General features: G+C 42.4%; 1 protein-coding gene across 14 annotated transcripts in view; it reads right to left on the reverse strand.

Annotated features, from left to right (window-relative positions):
- The window catches only part of mical3a (microtubule associated monooxygenase, calponin and LIM domain containing 3a), a 93,519-nt gene that overhangs the window by 13,169 nt on the left and 62,199 nt on the right, over positions 1–18,151 (reverse strand). For 10 of the 14 annotated variants that reach the window (XM_044356403.1, XM_044356405.1, XM_044356391.1 and 7 more), the window contains 19 exons: positions 17,723–17,824; positions 16,428–16,535; positions 15,829–16,015; positions 14,823–14,917; positions 14,463–14,556; positions 11,508–11,703; positions 10,808–11,091; positions 10,397–10,489; positions 9,573–9,734; positions 9,026–9,088; positions 7,696–7,770; positions 7,426–7,539; positions 7,254–7,336; positions 5,118–7,170; positions 4,931–5,025; positions 4,221–4,397; positions 3,015–3,065; positions 2,066–2,173; positions 304–397 (listed from right to left, as the gene is read on the reverse strand). In XM_044356403.1, coding sequence (XP_044212338.1) covers positions 304–397; positions 2,066–2,173; positions 3,015–3,065; positions 4,221–4,397; positions 4,931–5,025; positions 5,118–7,170; positions 7,254–7,336; positions 7,426–7,539; positions 7,696–7,770; positions 9,026–9,088; positions 9,573–9,734; positions 10,397–10,489; positions 10,808–11,091; positions 11,508–11,703; positions 14,463–14,556; positions 14,823–14,917; positions 15,829–16,015; positions 16,428–16,535; positions 17,723–17,824 — 4,234 coding nt within the window. The remainder of the gene's footprint in view (positions 1–303; positions 398–2,065; positions 2,174–3,014; positions 3,066–4,220; positions 4,398–4,930; positions 5,026–5,117; positions 7,171–7,253; positions 7,337–7,425; positions 7,540–7,695; positions 7,771–9,025; positions 9,089–9,572; positions 9,735–10,396; positions 10,490–10,807; positions 11,092–11,507; positions 11,704–14,462; positions 14,557–14,822; positions 14,918–15,828; positions 16,016–16,427; positions 16,536–17,722; positions 17,825–18,151) is intronic. The other 4 variants (XM_044356399.1, XM_044356404.1, XM_044356402.1 and 1 more) reach the window with 4 other exon arrangements.

The raw sequence follows: 18,151 nt of genomic DNA on the forward strand, positions 1-18,151 counted from the left end.
CTTGAGAAAAAGGCAGAATCCATATCACATAAAACACGTTCTCACAGGGCAGGCGTCAGTGAGCAGCAGACACAAAAACCAGATGTAATTGTCATACGTGCTGTAAATCACTTGTAAAATATTCATAATAAGAGCGTTATAAGTGTTATGACACTTATGACACCCTTTAGTTCACTGAATATGACTGTTGCGTCTAATCTGCAGTAACATTTACTCATACACCGAGCCACATGGGATGGCTAGATCGATCAAAAATAAATAAATATAAACAATATATGAACATATGAGTGACAGGTTTTTTACCTGCTTCCCCTCGCAAGGCTTTTTCCACAGCTACACCCCTCTCTTCAAGCTGCCTCTGCTTCTCCTCCACCTGCTCTAACTGTCTCTGGATAATCTGGAGGGACAAGTAGGTTAGAGTCACATTATTAATGAAATGCACAGAAATACAAACACACACACACACACACACATACAATTACATTATAAACAAGACAAATTACCTCAAATGGGCGCACAGAACAATAAAATCTACTACTAATTACATCTGATTTGTCCCAAAACACTGTAAAGCAGACAGCTGCAGAGGTTAGCTCTAACACTCCATTGATCAAACAGTTTACCCTCATTAAAAATAAATGTCTAGTGACACATAGGGAGTACTGCTAATTGGAGATGTATTGATGTCTCCGGGCATCCGAGCCTGTTCTGATGGACATTTAGCATCAAATTCCCTCTTTGTGTTTCCTCGGACAGTGTTGAGCTGCGGTGGAAGTATAGTAACTTTTAAATACGTTTTTGCACAGGGGGAGGCTTGTGGATTTTGGCCCCCATCACTTACGTTAGAAGTGCATTATGAAGGGGTCTTCTAATGACCAGTATGAACAGGAGGAATGATTATGGCAAGAAAAACACGCTTCAGTGTTCATCTGGGTGCCTGACTATTGTTTTAAGACAGACTTGAAAAATTGTGAAGCCGTTCTTTAACCTGTGTTAAACTCATTGGAGGAGCAGGATCTGTCACTGAGTATCTCTTGTGAAGCAGCAGGTAAATGTCAGAATTCCACCAGTGATACTTCTACCCTCTTTTAAACTCATGACGCTGTGAGAAATATGTTATTAATCTTAAATAACCTCTTTCAGATTAAAAATGTAACTGTTATATCTTAAAGAAGCGAAGGCATTTCCAAAAGAATCATTGGATTTTTATAAATAATTCAAAGTCGTTAAAATGGAGTGCAATAATTGCAGACGACGTCTTGAAGTGACCCAAGTAAAACCAGTTCAGATATGTAAGGATGGGTTTTGCCCGTCTTTAAATGATTGATTAGCAAATTAAGCTCACAGAAACCCCTTTAGTGAAAAAGAGAACGGCCTTTTCTGTCTCATATGCGTGTGTGCAGTTATTTCTTTGATGATAATTGGTTAAATGTGGATAAACTGGTGTAAGGGGTAGAATGAGATACGTTTAATTTTGAGAAAACCTTTTCTTCTTCTGTCTTCTTTCTTCTAGCTACTAGCTTCTAACTTTCTCTGTTAGAGCTGGACTTTATCACTGCCATGCAGCAAACACAGCTAAATAAGAAGAAGGCCTGTTTAGGCTCTGCAACAAGGAAGCAAAACTCAGGTCAGCAAAGCACAGCTCCAGGAGAAGAGTCTTTAACTGTGGCTTAGTGCTGAGTCAGTGGACTGGAAGCCTGACTGCAGAAGAGTTACAACATCAATCACAGTGGATTTCCTAACCAATGGATGAAGTTGGCCTCGCTCCAGGAGGGTTGAGTCACATGACAGTGAGGATATGTTAAGTAAAAAATAGACACTGAGTAACAGCGCCAGTTATACTAATGTAATGAATAATTGACATTGTTCGATGTCAACAACCCTCTCTGAGTGCTTGAAAAAGCCAAACTGTACACAAACTCTATTGAAAATCCATTAGATAAAAATAGAATAAGAAAAAGATTGTCATGTTATCTATGGTTAGTCAGTGACCACCTCAGCAAGTGGGCTGGTCTGGTACCTTGTACTGAGTCTGAACAAAGGAAAGTAGCTGTTGCTCGTGTACCTGGGCTCTGTGCAGCCTCTTGAGTTCCTCCTGCTTAGCTTGTCGTCGCGCAGCTTTCTGGACTCTTCGTGTCAGCTTGGCATTCAGCTCTTCCTCTGTGTAGGTTTTCTAGTAGAACAACAAATAAAAACACGTGTCAAGAGAATTCTCACCCACATGCTCCTTATATGTGTACTTGGCTCCGTGGGGGCCCTGGCCCCTCAGAACAAAAACCTACCAGGAGAGGAGTGGGAAACTGATTTGATCTTCTATAAGGTGAGGGACAACATGGACTAGCACAATGTACTCTATCTTGGAATATGATCTAAATCTTCACCACACATCTACAGGCTTCTCTAGGCCTTTAACATAAATCATCGTAATATACAATGTGACATATACATCCACTCCACTGCAGCTTTCACGGCTATAATCCTTCTTACATTATTGTATACATCATGAAATCCTCTATAATAATAGGTGATACATTAGGAGAAAAAGCAGGGATGTCCCCCCCCTCCCCAACGACTGACTTTTGAGGACACAAAAAGCTGGCGTAAATCAAGAGGAAAAGAGAATAGCACTGAAGGAAAATGTGTCAAGGTTTCTCCAGTAGCCAGCCTGGAGTAAAAAACTGTGCCGCAGTGACAGAGAGGCAGGTTAATATCAACAGCCCTTGATGTGAAGAGATGCAGAGGTATCATTGTGACCAGAAAGGAGAGTGCTACTGAAAAAAGTCATGTTTTAACAGAATGGATATCCAGCAGCGAGTGAGTGAGTGAGTGAGTGAGTGGGCGCTGCGGGCCAAATGTCGCATGCATCCACAGAGGACGGTTAGTTTGAGGCCAGACGCACACAACAGGGTGTTATGACAGTAAACCGGCACATGCGCACAGGGGGCTGGGGGGTGGGGGTGGGGGTGGGGAGGAGTGATGGAGGGGGTTATTGATGGGAATGTATGTAATACTACCTTTGTGGCGTACGATCTCTTGAACGCCAGTGCGTGAGGGACATAAACAGACTTGGGGGAAGACAAAACAAAAAAGGGAGGAAACAAACATGATACAGATGATATGATTAAATGGGTTAATGATTATGTTAAATTGGTCAAAATAATGAAAACATTAAAAAAAAAAAAAAGAAATAATAATCTAGCTGAATGGTTGGAACAATCAAAACAGGCAATGTTAATATCCCACACCGAAAACAAAAATCTGACAGGGTGCAGTGACATTTTATACATCTATATTAATAATCAGAAATGATTAGTCAAACAAAACAATTATAAATCACATTGTAAGATAGCAGATTTTAAGAACAAGGATTTTAGATACTTGCCTTGCTACAAAGAGGTAAGACAAGTCGCTTATACCACAAACTAATGTCTACAGTGATCTCTATTAGAATATATATCGTACACTCACAGATCTGGACAACTATAAACACCACAACGGTCACTGGAGACTAGTCTACACAACTCCTGTGTACTCTCGTTGAATTACATACGGCCTGGTAGGCATGACACGGCTTTAACCTCCCGTGACTGTAGTTGTATAAACCCTGAAGATATTCATGGCCGTGTCAGAATTCAGTCAGATCAATATTCATGAAGAAAAAGTGTCAACTTATTCTTCATGTATAAAAGACAGAAAAACAAAATGGGAGCGTGTCAGAGTTTTTAAAATGTGTTTACAATGGTTAATGAATGCATGCCTCTGGCCCTGAACTCAACTGTATCTATCTAAACCAACAGAAACACACACACACAGAATAAGCAGCAGTGGAGACAATCATTTTGAATTTCAACCATAAACATAATGAATGCAAATGGATTCAAATAAAAGAACTCATATTATAGAAAATGCGGGTTTTATGTGCTGAATATCTGCATAATCCTAATACGATTCATGCCACCAACATATTTAATCTTGTGTATGTGCAAATTCAGAGATTTTGCAATGTTGCGAACAGATATCATTCACATGTGCATCTAACGTGTAAGATTGTGGTGCTGAGGATTTTGAAAAATGTGTGTTTTAGCATGAATTGGTTTCCTGAGCTCATGCAACCAATTTGCTGTAATTAGCATTAAAATATCATCTCAAAGCTACCGAAATATTCACAAAATTATGTTTATTTGAAATTCAAAATTATCTAACCCCCTGCTACAAAATACCTCCTTCTTGTCTTTCTCCTTTTCTTGATCAACCTCTTTCTCCCGTTCTCTTTCTTTATGTCTCTCTTTCACCCTCTTTCTTTCCTTTAACTCCCTCCTTCTCTGCTTTTCCAGTTTCTCCTCCTTTATTGCCTCCTTCTGCATGCCTGATACTAGGTCAAAGATGTCCATATGTCTCTGGGAGTGGAAGAAATTATTTCAAAGTGTTTTTTAAAAGAAGCAAAAAAAGAAATGGATGCAATGGATGTGATGATGACACGTCCACAAAATTAACTGTCTGGAAAGCTCTAAATAGGCGTACCGTACTTACTTGTGCATTAGGCATTTTAAGTACGCTGTACAACAGATAATTCATTATGTTCTGCTTCATTAAGACAGCAATGTGAACCTTTCCAATGCCGCCCACTTGACTATCTTTGATGCTCACTTCCAGTTTTCACACTGGAAAAGCATGAAGGCTGATTATGATGAAATTGCCAACGACAATCTATTTTGAAGAGCACTTTTAGAATCATGCTTCATTTTATGCTTTATGCCTAGGTTAAATAGTTATTCAGGAGCTATAGGAGTTTCGAAAGATGGCGAGTCAAATCATCATCTAGATGGATGATTCAAACTCAAATCTCCTGTCAAAAATGTGTTCAGTCAATTCAGTTTAGATACCTTTTGTCAAAAATGTGATGTCTCTACTTGCATCTATTGTTACTCACATCTGCCTTTGACTTCTGGGAGGATCTCTCCAGAATGTCGTCACATGACAGGTCTGAGTCCTCGGAAAAGCTCAAGTTTCTGCGTGATTTCAAGTCTGTAACATAAAATAAGCAAAGTGATTAGTTTGCAGAACATTTTGCAGAAAGTGAAGCATAATACCATGTTCGAAAAACACATTTCAATCACCTGATGACTTTCCAAGAGGTGATGTTCTCTTCTTCCCAGAATCCTGCGTGGTGGAACTGGAGGATGGCGTGCTTGGACATGATTTGTCATCCTTCTTCTTTTTGTCCTTCTTGTAGCCTGAGAAGACAGCCTTCCACAGCGACTTGTGTTTGGGCGGTGTCTCATCTGTGCCAGAGAGCTTGCTGCTGTCATTCTTGGCTTTTTTCTCCTTCTTATTTTTGCGAGGTGAGAAGAGGGAGCTTCGTTTCTTGCTCTTAGTCGAGGAGGAGCCGTCAGATGAAGCCACAGAGCTGTCCAGACTCTTGTTGCTGCTGAAGAAACGCTCGGGTAGAACCTCTGCCTTCTTTGACTCCAGAGCTTTCACAGCTGATGTCTTCGGAGATCCGGCTGACTTTTTCGTTTTTCCAGCAACATCTGGGGTTACACTCCAGGCCACTTTAGGTGAGGCACCCTTGTCTACATCAGATTCTTTCATTTTATTTAGCTGCTTAGCCATGGCATCCTTCAGAGCCTGGCTCTTGATGGACTTTTCTCTGGCCCTGATTCTCTCCTCAGCGATCTCTTTGGCCTCTTGAGAGAACTGAGTCGCCCTCTGGGTCTTAGGGGTCGGGTTGACAGGAATATTGGGTTTACCGTTCTCCATTGCTAGGGCCAGATGCAGAGGAGGTCTCTCCCTGCTGGGCTTGCTGGTGGGTGGAGTGTAGAACTTGTTCATGCTCGTTTCTGGCATCCGCTCATCGTACGTCTCCTCCACGTCGTCAGCAAACGGAATCTCCTCCACTGTCTCCACGAACGACTTCCTCGCCTCCTCCGGCCGCGGCTTCTTCTTTTCCCTCATGACAACCACGGGAGTTGTTTCTATATCTGTTTGCGGTGACGAGACTTTCCTGGGCGCAGGCTTGGGCACAGACACGGGGCTCAGCTGCGTCCTCGGTGCAGGAACCGGAGTCTTAATTTTTGCTGGCTCTTTGGCACGCTCACACGGAGGTTTATCTGTTCCGTTGCTCCAGGACACCTGGTGTCTCTGCTGCCTGAGCACGGCTGGAGACTGATTAGCAGGCACAGGTGGTGGTGGACTGGAGGGTGGGGTGAGCATGGTGGAGTCAGACGTGTTATAGCTGTCACTGTTTGCCGTCTGGCTCGTGGCCATGCTCCCATTCAACCCCAAGCCAGAGCTGCTGCTGAGGTCCCTCTTATCAGAGCCGTTACTCTTGAGCTCCGGAGGAGCAATGGGAGTAATGACCTGACCCTCAAGAGTGATGTTGAGTCTACGAATGACAGCGCGGCCAGTAAATGCAGGCTTCTGCTCCTCAGAAACATCCGGAGGTTGAGTCTTGGCAGGGGTGGATTCCTGCGTTGGAGCCTTATCAACACTTTTCTCTAAGATTTTACTGCTGCGGTCCAGAGGAGTGAGACCGAGGCTCTTTCTGATCTCGGCACTCTTTAACCAAAATTCCTCAATGATATCAGTCTTTTTAGATGGAGTTTCGTCTGTTGAGGAGTCTTCAGACTTTGAGGATTCAGATGCGGCCTTCTCTGTTTTGGCCATGGGTGTCGAAGTGACAGCGGGGACAGGTTGAGTTCTGACAGGCGAATCAGAGGTGAGGGGTGATGAGGGTTCACGGCAGGTTAAAGGCTGGGCACAGATTGGGGAGAGAGGGTTGCCTGTGAGAGGGCAAATTGAGCGGTGAGGGTAGACCGGAGATTTAGGTGTGCAAGTCTCTGGTAGGGGGGTGGGCTGGGAGCAGATTGGGGAGTCAACCGGTGACTTGACAGGGGATCTGACAGGTGACTCGATGGCTGGCTTGACTGGAGAGATGATGGGTGATTCGGCGGGTGACCTGGGGGGAGATGAGGCAGGAGCAGCAGCAGCAAGAGTGGGAGAAGGGACAGAAGAAGGATTGTGGACAGGAGCAGGTGAAGGGCACACTGGGCTCTTGGCGACTGGAGACGGAGTTGTTCGCTCAAGTGTCATTTCCTCAGGAATGAAAGGTTCTGGGAAAAAGCGAGTGCCCGGAGACTTCACCAGGCAGGGAGGAGATATCGGAGTTATCTGAGGGAAAAAAACAGAAGATCAGGATTTAGTCAAAATGAACATTGCACACCCTCAACTTGATAACCATGAAGTTATCTCACCTGTGTTTCAGGTTGGGGAGATGGTTTAAGTGGGGAAAGGACAACATCCTCTTCTTTCTGCACCGGGCTGGTGCTGGATGGTTCTGAATGAACAAACAACAAAAATGTTTTTTAGTAATGTAAAAAAAAATATATCTGAGTGATCCATTTGAAGATGATCAGTGACATGTACCAATACTTGAAGCCATTCCCAGGCTTTCAGATTTTTTGTCTTCCTCAGGAGGCGCTTCAGTGAGCCCTGGCTGGTGCAAACGAGCCTCAGCTTCTGCATCTGAGGGGATGTCATCTGGAATTGAAACATAGCATTATAAAATACTGTACCGTTACACAGCTTTACAACTGTAATTATCTCCAAACTTTTATTGTAATGGAGCATAGCTCTATGTAAACAAAAAACTGAATTGATGGTTTTATTAGCATCAGTATTATTTTGGCTGCCTACCCTGATCCATCTCTGTACCAGGCTCCATATCTGGACTGTCTGCTTCTGCTTCCAGGTCGTCATCCTCACAGGGCTCTGACGTGACAAAGAAATGGCAAGAAATTATCTAACTGAGTAACACATTCTCTCTTCAGTCAATAACATAGTGAGAACTTTTTCCAACTTCCTAATAACCTAACCTTAACTGAAATTTTCTCACAAATTCTAGTTGCTAGCTTACTTTTTTTAAAAAAAAGCACCGGAGTTCAAAGATTTCTTAATGAAAAAATCTATCAAGACCAATTTAAAAGAGTGGAGCGCAGTTATAGAAAGAAATTTAAGGTTAAAAAAGGATGAAAAGGCTTCAAAACCAAAATCCTTTTTTTTTTGTGAGGACAGCTTTAAGGAAGGTTTTTCTGGCAAGGAAACCATTAGTTCTGCATACAAATGAAATAATATGCAGTAGGTCTGTTAATAAATATGAACAAAGGATGGGTACAGAGTAGCATTTGTGGACAGATACATGCAGCTATTCATTTTAGGATTATCAAGCAAAAGCAGAACCGATCCTCAAGTAAACAAAATTTTGTGGGAGAGACTATTGTTCCAACAAAACTGACACAGGGAAATAACCCACATAGTTAATACATGCAATTTGGAAATAATAGCATAACCATTACTATAATTTCTGCTAAATGCACTGAATATGCCTTTGTTCAGGTGGGTGCACAAGCACGTACCGAAAGAATATCCACTTCTAATGGGTCGGAGCACAAGGAGATCATATTAAGCTTTTAACCCAGAACACAAGTGCTGCCCATAAACCCAAATGTATATGTAGAACTCTCATTTGATTCATTCAAGCTTTTAAACAGTTGATCAAGTACCTCAACAGCATCATTCTCTGAACTTTGTGCTAGTATAAGTGCCAGTAAGGGGTTAGTCCTAAAATATACCAACAGTAACAGCTTCCAAGTGCAATACTTCACACATTACCCATCAGGGCAAGAAACACCATGATGTTAAGTGTTTTCAAGCCTTGATGGCTTATCTGTCTCTGGAATATGTTACATTACAGGACAATACACCAAGCAAGTAAAGAGAAAATACATTGTTTGGAAGTTGAAAGGGTAGGATGAGAGGTTGGGTTGTGAAAGGTGAAATACAGGTGTTGATCTGACCCCAAGAGAGCAGAACTCTCGAGAGTGACAGCCTTATAGCATGCATGCTTGTGAGTCTACCGGTCTTTGCATGTGTTCGTGCATGCTCCAGGAAAAGGCCAGCCGACAGACAGATAGAATATGAGTCTAAGACGGGATGTTGTGAGATCCCTTTTTTAAGTCTGTGCTACCTCCAGACATTGACTCCAACCAGACTCGCACAGCCTCGTGTCGGGCGGATGTGTGGGCAGGGGCTACATTCAAACCAGAAGATACAGAACAACGAGGGATAGATGGCAGGGGAAATAACAGTAAAGTAATTAGACACATGGGAAAGAACATAGCAGAACACAAAAGAACAAAGCAGGACAAAAAAATCAAAAGAATTGACAAGGGGGGGGTTATATGGTGCACTGGGATGCGTTTGAAGAACTTAATGTTCACCCCAGAGGACCAACAGCGACTGTAAACAACAAATTAAAAGATTGAATACAAAATTAGACATTCCGAGAAAAAAAGCAATGTGACAAAAATGTACAAAATCAGAGATGATTATAAACAACAGGTGGGTTAGTTGGGGGAGGTGGCTCCTCCTGTCCCAGACGCAGACATACAAACAGAACAGCAGCAGCCACACTGGTGCAATGAGACACTCTGATCCTTAACCCCGTGACGGCCTACAGCCTGGGACTCGCCAAGCAAAGCCTTCCCAGAGTTCAGCTCCTCAGGGTGGGTTACCTGTGGAGGAGGGCTGCGTGAGCTCAGAGGGTTGGGAGAGTTGGGAGCCTGAGGCTGGCTGGCCATCCTTGTCTGTCTCAGAGTCCAGGTGTGTTCTCACCAACCCTGGAATGGCCTGGGGATCCACAGGCTGCAGGACTTGCTGAATCTGTAGGTTCCTGGCTAAATGAGGGTGTCAGCGTATGATGCAGCGTTGTGTTTTTTTGGGGTGTGGTGAAGTTGTGTGAACCAAGAGAGCAGAGAGAGAGATAAAGAGGAAGTAGGATAGTTGTGCAGGGAAGGTAGAGAGACACACAAGAGGAAGAAGAGAGAGAGAGAGGGAAAAGACAGGACAAATATGAAGGAGAGAAGGCAGAGAGACAGTTAGAATATAGTGGCAATGAAAAATCATCAGAGAGGAGTAGAGGGAGGCTGCATGCACTAGACTGCAAAAAAAAAAAATCAAACCAAAAGAGTGAGCTTCAAAGATATAAAGATAAAAAAAATAAAAATCCATTTCTTCAACAGAAAAAGTCTGCCGATCAATACCAAACCATACTGCAGCACCTAGGGGGGAAACAAAAAATCTCTGGTATCTATCAGATTAGTATTTCAAAGCCATACACAAAAACAGATGTGTTAAACAGCAGGTTAAAAATGGGATTCATAATTCTAAGAAAGGCACCACTATGAACACAAAACTGCAACCGACAAACCAAAAAACAAAAAGATACCAAAAATAGAAAGCCACGCTAATTGGAGAAATCCTTGAAAAAAGAAACCCAAACCAGCAAGGATTATATATATCACGCTCAAAACACATCCACAGGCAGTTCTGCTGCTACCTTTAAATGTACCAACATCCTCTTCATCTGTTAGGTACTTCTCTAGCCAAAGGCCTGACTGGAGCTCCCTGTCCCAGGGGCAGTAATCCCCCTCTGCCAGCAGGGGGAGACAGAGGCCCAACAAAAAAATATATACATACACATACACGCATACACGCACCCACACAAACACAGTTCACATGGGGAGGAAGAAATGAAGAGGAGAAGGTGGAGAAGGAGGGAAGAAGCAACAATGTTTGAGACACACACTACACGTGGAACAGAATTCAATAAAAAGTAGGTGGAGTTCTGAATTGTGTCGGACAGGGTGTAAACATACAAAAACATACACAAAAGGAAACGGACTACTTTTCCAGTCTTCACAGGAAGCACTCTGTAAATCGCACCAAGAGTGTAAAAAAAAAAATTTACCATCGCTCGACTCCTCCTCCTCCTCCTCCTCATCCTCCTCCTCCTCGTCCTCTTCCTCCTCTTCTTCCTCCTCCTCTACTTCTCCGTCCCTGCTGACGGCGTCGGCCACAGCCTCGCCCTCTGCGTCGTCGCCCCTCAGTTTGGCGTGGAGCTCTACCGCCTCCTTCCAGGGAACACCGCCGAGGTCTGAGGGGCTGAGAGGTTGCTGCTCCTGCTCCGCCTCCACCTCCTCCTGATCCTGATCCTCCTGCTCGTCCTCCTCCTCCATGTCTGACTCTGAGCTACTGTTGGAAAACAGAAGAGGAGTCTCAGATGTGTTAGATTAAGTGGGAGGGAACACGAGTGTTTGCAAACGACAGGGCCATGTCACTGACAGAATGAATTTCACATCGACTCTAATTTCCTCTAACATTTGCTGTAGGCGCTGAATTTGAATATCTACATGTTCTCCTGCAAGCTTTTCTGACATCCAGTGTTGAAGAATCAACAGAGTGTACACTTTGAATGTCACAAATTATAAGAATGAAAGAAACCACAAAAGAAAAAACAAAACAACTAACAAAATAAAAAAGAACAGCACAAGAAACTGATTTAACAAAGGATCAATTCCAATAATCCACATCAGGGTTTCAGCACACTAGAAATACTAAAAATGTTTTTCAATCCTGACAAAGAGCGTATGCTGTTGTTCTGCTCTTACCTGGAACCCAGGTCAGCATCTGTGGCCTTGTCCAGCACGCTGCTGAGGTTGTGTTCCGCCAGCGTCTCCTCCGGCACCTCCTCCAGCTCCTCCTCCCTCTGCATCGACAGGCGGTAGTTCTCCAGCTCGATGCGCTCAGGAGTTCCCCGCAGTCGTTTAGCTAGGCTCGGCTCCTGCAGCCCGTTGACCTCCGGCGCTGTGGTTGACGGTGGAGCGCAAGGTGGGGACCCCCCAGGTGAAACGATGACATCAGACCGGGATGGAGGTAAGGAGGCAGAGCACCGAAGTTGGAGGAAAGAGAGCACAGAAAATACAACTGAGAATCAGGTAGATGCACAGCAGAGAGGAGAGGAGCAGAGACGAACATAACCCTCTGCAGGACTGACTGAGGGCATAGGTGTGATTAGGCTTCTAACTATATTTGGCTCTGTGTAAGTAAACTGAACTATAACATGCCTACTGTGTACAAAAAGTACTATTATGGATACAAATTAATTCTGACGATGTCTGTGTGTCAGCATCAGTCTAATAGCATCAAATCCATCACACATCCAACAGTAAAACTAGAGTATTTCCACACATTTTTTGTACAATTATATTATTATTATTCCCATTTTAATCCCACTATACAAAAGCAAACTTGTATTTTAAGGACAAACTGACAAGAACACACCGATTTAAGCTCTATAACTGAATTTATTGCATTAGATTATATTCCTACAGCAAATAGTATCAACAAACACAAATAAGTTTAACACTCTAAGACAGTTTTATTATTCTACAGTTATAGGTACAAGGTTGGTGCCTTGCCTTTTTCCCATCCTGAGAAGCAAATCTTAAAACTGTATTTTTCTTTCTGAAAATTGTCTTTCAGGGTTTTGGGGAATGTGAGTGGAATGGATCAAAATAGTACTTTACTCATTAAACTACATCTGTCATCTCTCCACTCACTTTAAGCGGAAATAAAATTGCCCCCCATGACCGATGACCCCCATGTAAATCCCACTAAAAAAAGGATATGTGTGACAGTGAATGTGTGATATTTGATACTGTAGCTTTTTTTTTTTTTTTTAGTAGATGAGGAATTTGGTCAAACAGCTGCAATTGTTCCTTTCTCTCTCCTTAACAAGACAACATGCCTGAAAATGTAAGATAGCTAAAACTACCCAGTCCTTTCAAATTTTATGCTTCATCTTTCCACACAAATGAACCTTGAAATTAAAAGTGAAAACGACTTATACTGCCATTTCCACAGAGAGCACTATATTGATACTTATCATTTACCATGTCATTAGTCATAAACGATAATGAATGAACGGCACACAGTAATAACTTAGTCAGATTTCTCCTAAAATTACTTAAAATACTTGAGAATATCAGCTGAAAATAGTCATTTTGAATAAATAATTAATTTTGAACGCTGAATAAAGTCTGATATGATCAAGAAAATATGATGTAGGTTTTTCCACACCTGTAGAGATATTGTGACACACGTCACATTTATTTCTCATATCGCCTAGTACGGAATATAATTATTAAAGCTTGTCATAGAATTCATGTTAGATATGTTTAGCATGACTAGAGTATTTGTAATTAACTACTCTCATGTTATAATACTACACTTGCCACACAATGCAGCAGGCCTACACTTTACTTATTAAATCCTCATGTTTACTTTTCTCTCTCTCTATTCTGTTCACCTCTTTCTGGTCTTATTGAAAATATTGAACTATAATACGCGACGCAAATAATGCTGCAAAGATGCATACAGTATACTGAGCAAACACAAGTGGGTCTTAACAGCAGTCTGACTGGGGTGAGAGGTTGAGGGATGCAGGAGGACAGGGCAGCCAAGAAGGTCGGACAGAGGAGTGGAAAAAAAAAAAAATCACAGGAGAACCAATCACAGGCACTAATTCAAGCACTAGTAGAGCTCTCAGTTTTAAGCTGCTCTGGTAGGAGGGGGAAAGGTAAAGCTCACAAAAAACACTGATACAGGCACTTTCATCACAGTATGGTGAGTTTCAGTGAGAGAGATACTGTAGGTGCAAAACAGCTTACAGATAGGAGAGAAACACATCACAAAGCAGGCTCTAAAAGAAACACATCACACAGGAGAGGAGGTAGAGCTTAAAGAGAGCAGTGACAGGCCACTAGAGGTTACAATCACAAAAGAATTAAGCTTGGCTCTTCATTAAAACAATGGCAGGCAAAAATCATGTTTAGGTAAATAATTCACTTAAAATACATGAATGTAAAGCTATATGCCAATTTTTAACTGATATTTTGAATTAAGAAATCTGGCACTTTGCTGCCACGTCTAACAATAAAATCAGAATAGGAAGCTGTGCAAGAGAGTCATAGAAATGGTTAATATCGCTGCCTGGAGAGCTGACCAGAAGGAACTTTGCCAAACTAATTTTAATTTCCAAGCCAAGTAAAATAAATAAATTCAAGATGCACCATTCACTTCTAAAATGACGCTGCCAGAGCGCTGCTTAACTGTCTCGGCCAATCACAAGTTATAAAATGGCTGCTAACAGAAACAGAAAGAATGCTGCATCTTCAAGAAATAAATCACTGAGATGAAGAATCACAAGATGTACATGAACACCCCGCAGGCTCAGTGAGTCAATACAATCAGAGGAGAATGCGAGAGCTAAATCTATACAATCCCACATTAGTTGGCAAAGAGTAAAAGAAAGAAAGGAAGGAAGGGGGGGAAAAAAAGAAGAGGGACAAGAGAGTCATGCTAGAGGAGGTTGAGCAAGACATTGATGGTGAAACAGCAGAAGAGGTAGATGCAGTAGGTACACAGGAAGGGAGAGTCTAGGGGGTTGTGTGCCACCTGGTGGCAGGTCCAGGAGAGTGTGCGGCGGAGGATACGCATCGATCCCACGCCCATGGCCAGACGGCAGGGCGCAGCCGCCACAGCAAGAGAGGAAAGTGGGGTACCTGAAGGCTGGAGCTCGGCCGAGGGGGCTGCCACTGCCATCGCCCTTCCGGGGGCATCCACGGTCGCCACAGGAGTTTGGGGCGCTTGGTTCTCCTGCAAAAAGACAGCTGATGTCAACCACAGCAAAGTGTTGGGAGACACAAGTGGCCTTATGGATGAAGAAAATGTCATAACACAAGAACAGACGATTGAGGGACAAAATATTTCCTGTTTAATATTCTGCTCTGCTTCCAACATGTTGGCCCTTGTGCCCATAACTAAGCACTGTTTTTTTGAGATAAAACCAAATAATTCATTTTTTCATTATTTGCCAGCCAGCCCTGATTTCCACCAGGATGTAGTAAATAGAAAACAAGTACCTTAGCTGTGATTGGAGCAGGGGAGGGAGCAGGCCTCTTTCTCTGAGCATAGCCAGACAGACGATAGCAGTAGTGCGGCTTGCAATAAAATTTCCCTGCAGGATTAAAGGAAGAAGAGAGTAAATGAGAAGAAATAATGAATGCAAAAATGAATAAATACAGTAAAAGTTTGGACACACTTTCCCATTCACTTGAATGATAAAGTGTGTCTAAACTTTTGACTGGTGCTGTGTATGCAGAGCATATTCTGTAAATATCAACTCAAAGAGTCCAAAGGCTTTATCTGTTCTGCAGAAGCAGACTGTGTGTTTGTTATTTAGAATAAAAAAATTCTTCCTTTCTGTCTCAGTTCAGACCCTCAGTGGGTTTCAGTCCTACGGCAAACTCTGAGAAACAGTTACTCTGTCTGAATGAACAATCTGCTGCCTGTCCTTCAGAATAATAGACACCTCCCAGAGAGGGAAAATATGAATCATAAGACTTCACTCCAATCTGGGGTCACTGTAATGTCACATCACATTGTCTTCAATTAAAGCCACCGGATCTTCAAATTACATGTGGTTATAGCAGCTTCAAAATTATTCTGATGGCATGAGGTTTTGTTTGTATAAAAATGAAATTTGGTGTAGTTTATGTCTTGTATTCATCTCATTCATGGCTCAGATCCATGATGGGAGTGGAAGGTTGTTGTGGTGCAAATTGTCTGTCTGCCAGTTTCTTTTTTGATACAACCACTGGGGAGCACCAAAGTCACACATTCAAGAAATGACTGGTGGAAAAAGTCACTGATTGATGATATTTTCTGGCTTACAATTACACTTGATTAAAATTGTTTAGTCCAAGTCATCAAAGTAAATATTAATTCTCATTGTTTTCACTTTATACTACTGTGATCATGAAGCCAAAGGTACGTTTAATTCATTTTGGCTGCAGTTAATGATAAACAACTGAATGACAGTACGCAATGTAAATGAAACAAGATAAGTTTCCTTGATGTGAGTCTTACCATCCTCCACATCAAAGGCATAGGAGGACAGTCGTAGTGTGGTGCCACAGTAGTCGCACTTGAAGCAGCTGCGATGGAAGAATTTCCCTTCTGCGCTCAGCCTCTCCATCACATACACACGCTTTCGACAGAAAAAGCAGACATCGCTGCCTCCGATGTTGACGGGGAACTCTTTACGGAGGGAGCCCTGTGAAAAGAAACGCCATCGAATCAGTTTTTAAGAGGAGGAGAGGAGAGGCGAGGAGATTAGAGAGGAGGAAGGGTTTAAATACATACGATTTAGTGGACATCAACACGCTCACACGCCAAACCAAGTAGATGTATGCTGGGTATTGAGCTAATTTATAACCTAATAACAATACCACAATATGGTGAGTCAAAGATTATAAGTAGGAACAGGGATGAACAATAAAAACTCATCTCTCTTTACCATCTACAAACACAACAGTAGCCCAAACTGCGATTACTTGTTGAACACACACTGTACAGCTAAAGGGAGATGGATCAAGGTTAACTTGTGACAGCAAACAACACTCTCTGAGGTTCTGATTTGTGCAGCAGCCACATGCCTCCTACCCCGGGGGGGGCAGTGTGCTTACCAAATCCCTCCTTTCAGGCAGAGGCTTGGGCTCTTCCTGAGACTGAAGCTGAGTGGCTATCTGCTCAGCCAATGAGCTAACTCCCCCTGTGTACATCCTTACATAGCGCTATCAACAGCATTAAGGGGGGAAAAAAAGAGAGGTGGAGAAATGTTAGAAAATGATGCAGGAGAAGGAAACATGAAAAACAGAAAACAGATAGGATAGAGGGGGGGTGGGGGAGTGTGGAAAGAAATCACTCAGCATAGCAACAAGTGCTTAAACACAGAGGGTATTCACAAACAATACAGGGCATCTAGACATGACAGAGCGATGTTTCCATGCTTTGCTGATCTAGTGTTTAGATCAGCTGGCAGCCCCACCTAGCTTCAAACCAAACAAACTGAGACAAGTCCAAAGCTGAAAAAAATCACTTCTGCCCTCAGTCAAACAAATTATTCTTTAAGGTCCAATGTGCATTTACCTGCGACAAATACCTTTATTGGATTTGGGACAATAGAAAAAGAGATCACAGAGATCAACACCAATACTTTGAAAGACTGCAGCTGCTTAGTGGACCTGTGCTCTCTGTTTATGAGGAGTACTACACATGCTTACACACTCATGTAAAGCAGTCATGCATTAATTCACATTTTTCATTCACATGCACACTCGGGAAAGCTTCACAGTGGCATTCCACCACTGCTCTGACTAATCAAACAAGAAATACAAATAAAACTGAATGCTGAAAAGGAGCTTTCATACTTTCATAGAATGGGCATCACATGTAGTATGAGGCAAACCAACGCCAAGAAAACTATTACTATGGACGAGATTTGAGCACACTTTGCTGTGCTGAAGTCCCACTGCACTGCAAAATCGTTACTCCGCCGCAGTTGGAACTGTGCTTGTCGACGTGGGATTCACACTAAATTAGATTTTTGCTGCCAAGCTGCTCTTCCAATCCACAACAACCAGTAGGGACTCCCTTGGCAAAATAACTGTTTGAATCATAATTGAGTTCAAGCACGGCCCAGCTAAAAACATTTTGATACCTGTTCAGATAGAAATCAGTCACAGTTACGGAACTAATTATTCGCCCACATATTAAACAGAACAACCACAGTAAACAAGTGAGAGGTTAAATGAGATTCTTCATATTTCACAACAAACAGCCAGTAAGTCTCAGGTGAGCTTAAGTTGTGTTAAGCAACATCTGCAACTAAGTGAGACGGTGCATCTTCTCAAAAGACCAAGTACATGTGTAGTGTGTTAGCGTCACCGCACTCCATTCCTTCCAGGTGTGAAATGACTACCTGTCTCAAGCTGTCAGAGGAGGAGGGGGAAGAATCAGGGGAGTACTGGGCTCGGGCTTGGTGCCATTGTTCCATAAAGAAACATGAGGGTTTTTTCTTAGGCTCCACAAAAAGGAGGAACAGAGGAGAGTAGTTAGAAGCACAGTTGAGTTAAATTAAAAAGTTAAAAAAAAAAAAAAAAAGTTGCAAAAATGTTAACAACTGAAGACCCTAAAATGAACATCTATCTGTTGATTTGTTTTAGAATTTTCCTCTTTTACACCATTGTCTAAAATAAATTTATAAGACCAAATTTTGTTTCGGGAGACTGACTCCCAAACACCTGACTCTTCAGAAAGTCAGGTGTTGTTATGCTAGCATACTAGCATAATTTTGCTGAGTAATAGTGGGCTACTAACACTGCTATTTCTATTTCAATGTGACTTCTAC

This window comes from Thunnus albacares, chromosome 7 (genome assembly GCF_914725855.1).
Source record: "Thunnus albacares chromosome 7, fThuAlb1.1, whole genome shotgun sequence".
Classification (NCBI taxonomy): domain Eukaryota; kingdom Metazoa; phylum Chordata; class Actinopteri; order Scombriformes; family Scombridae; genus Thunnus; species Thunnus albacares.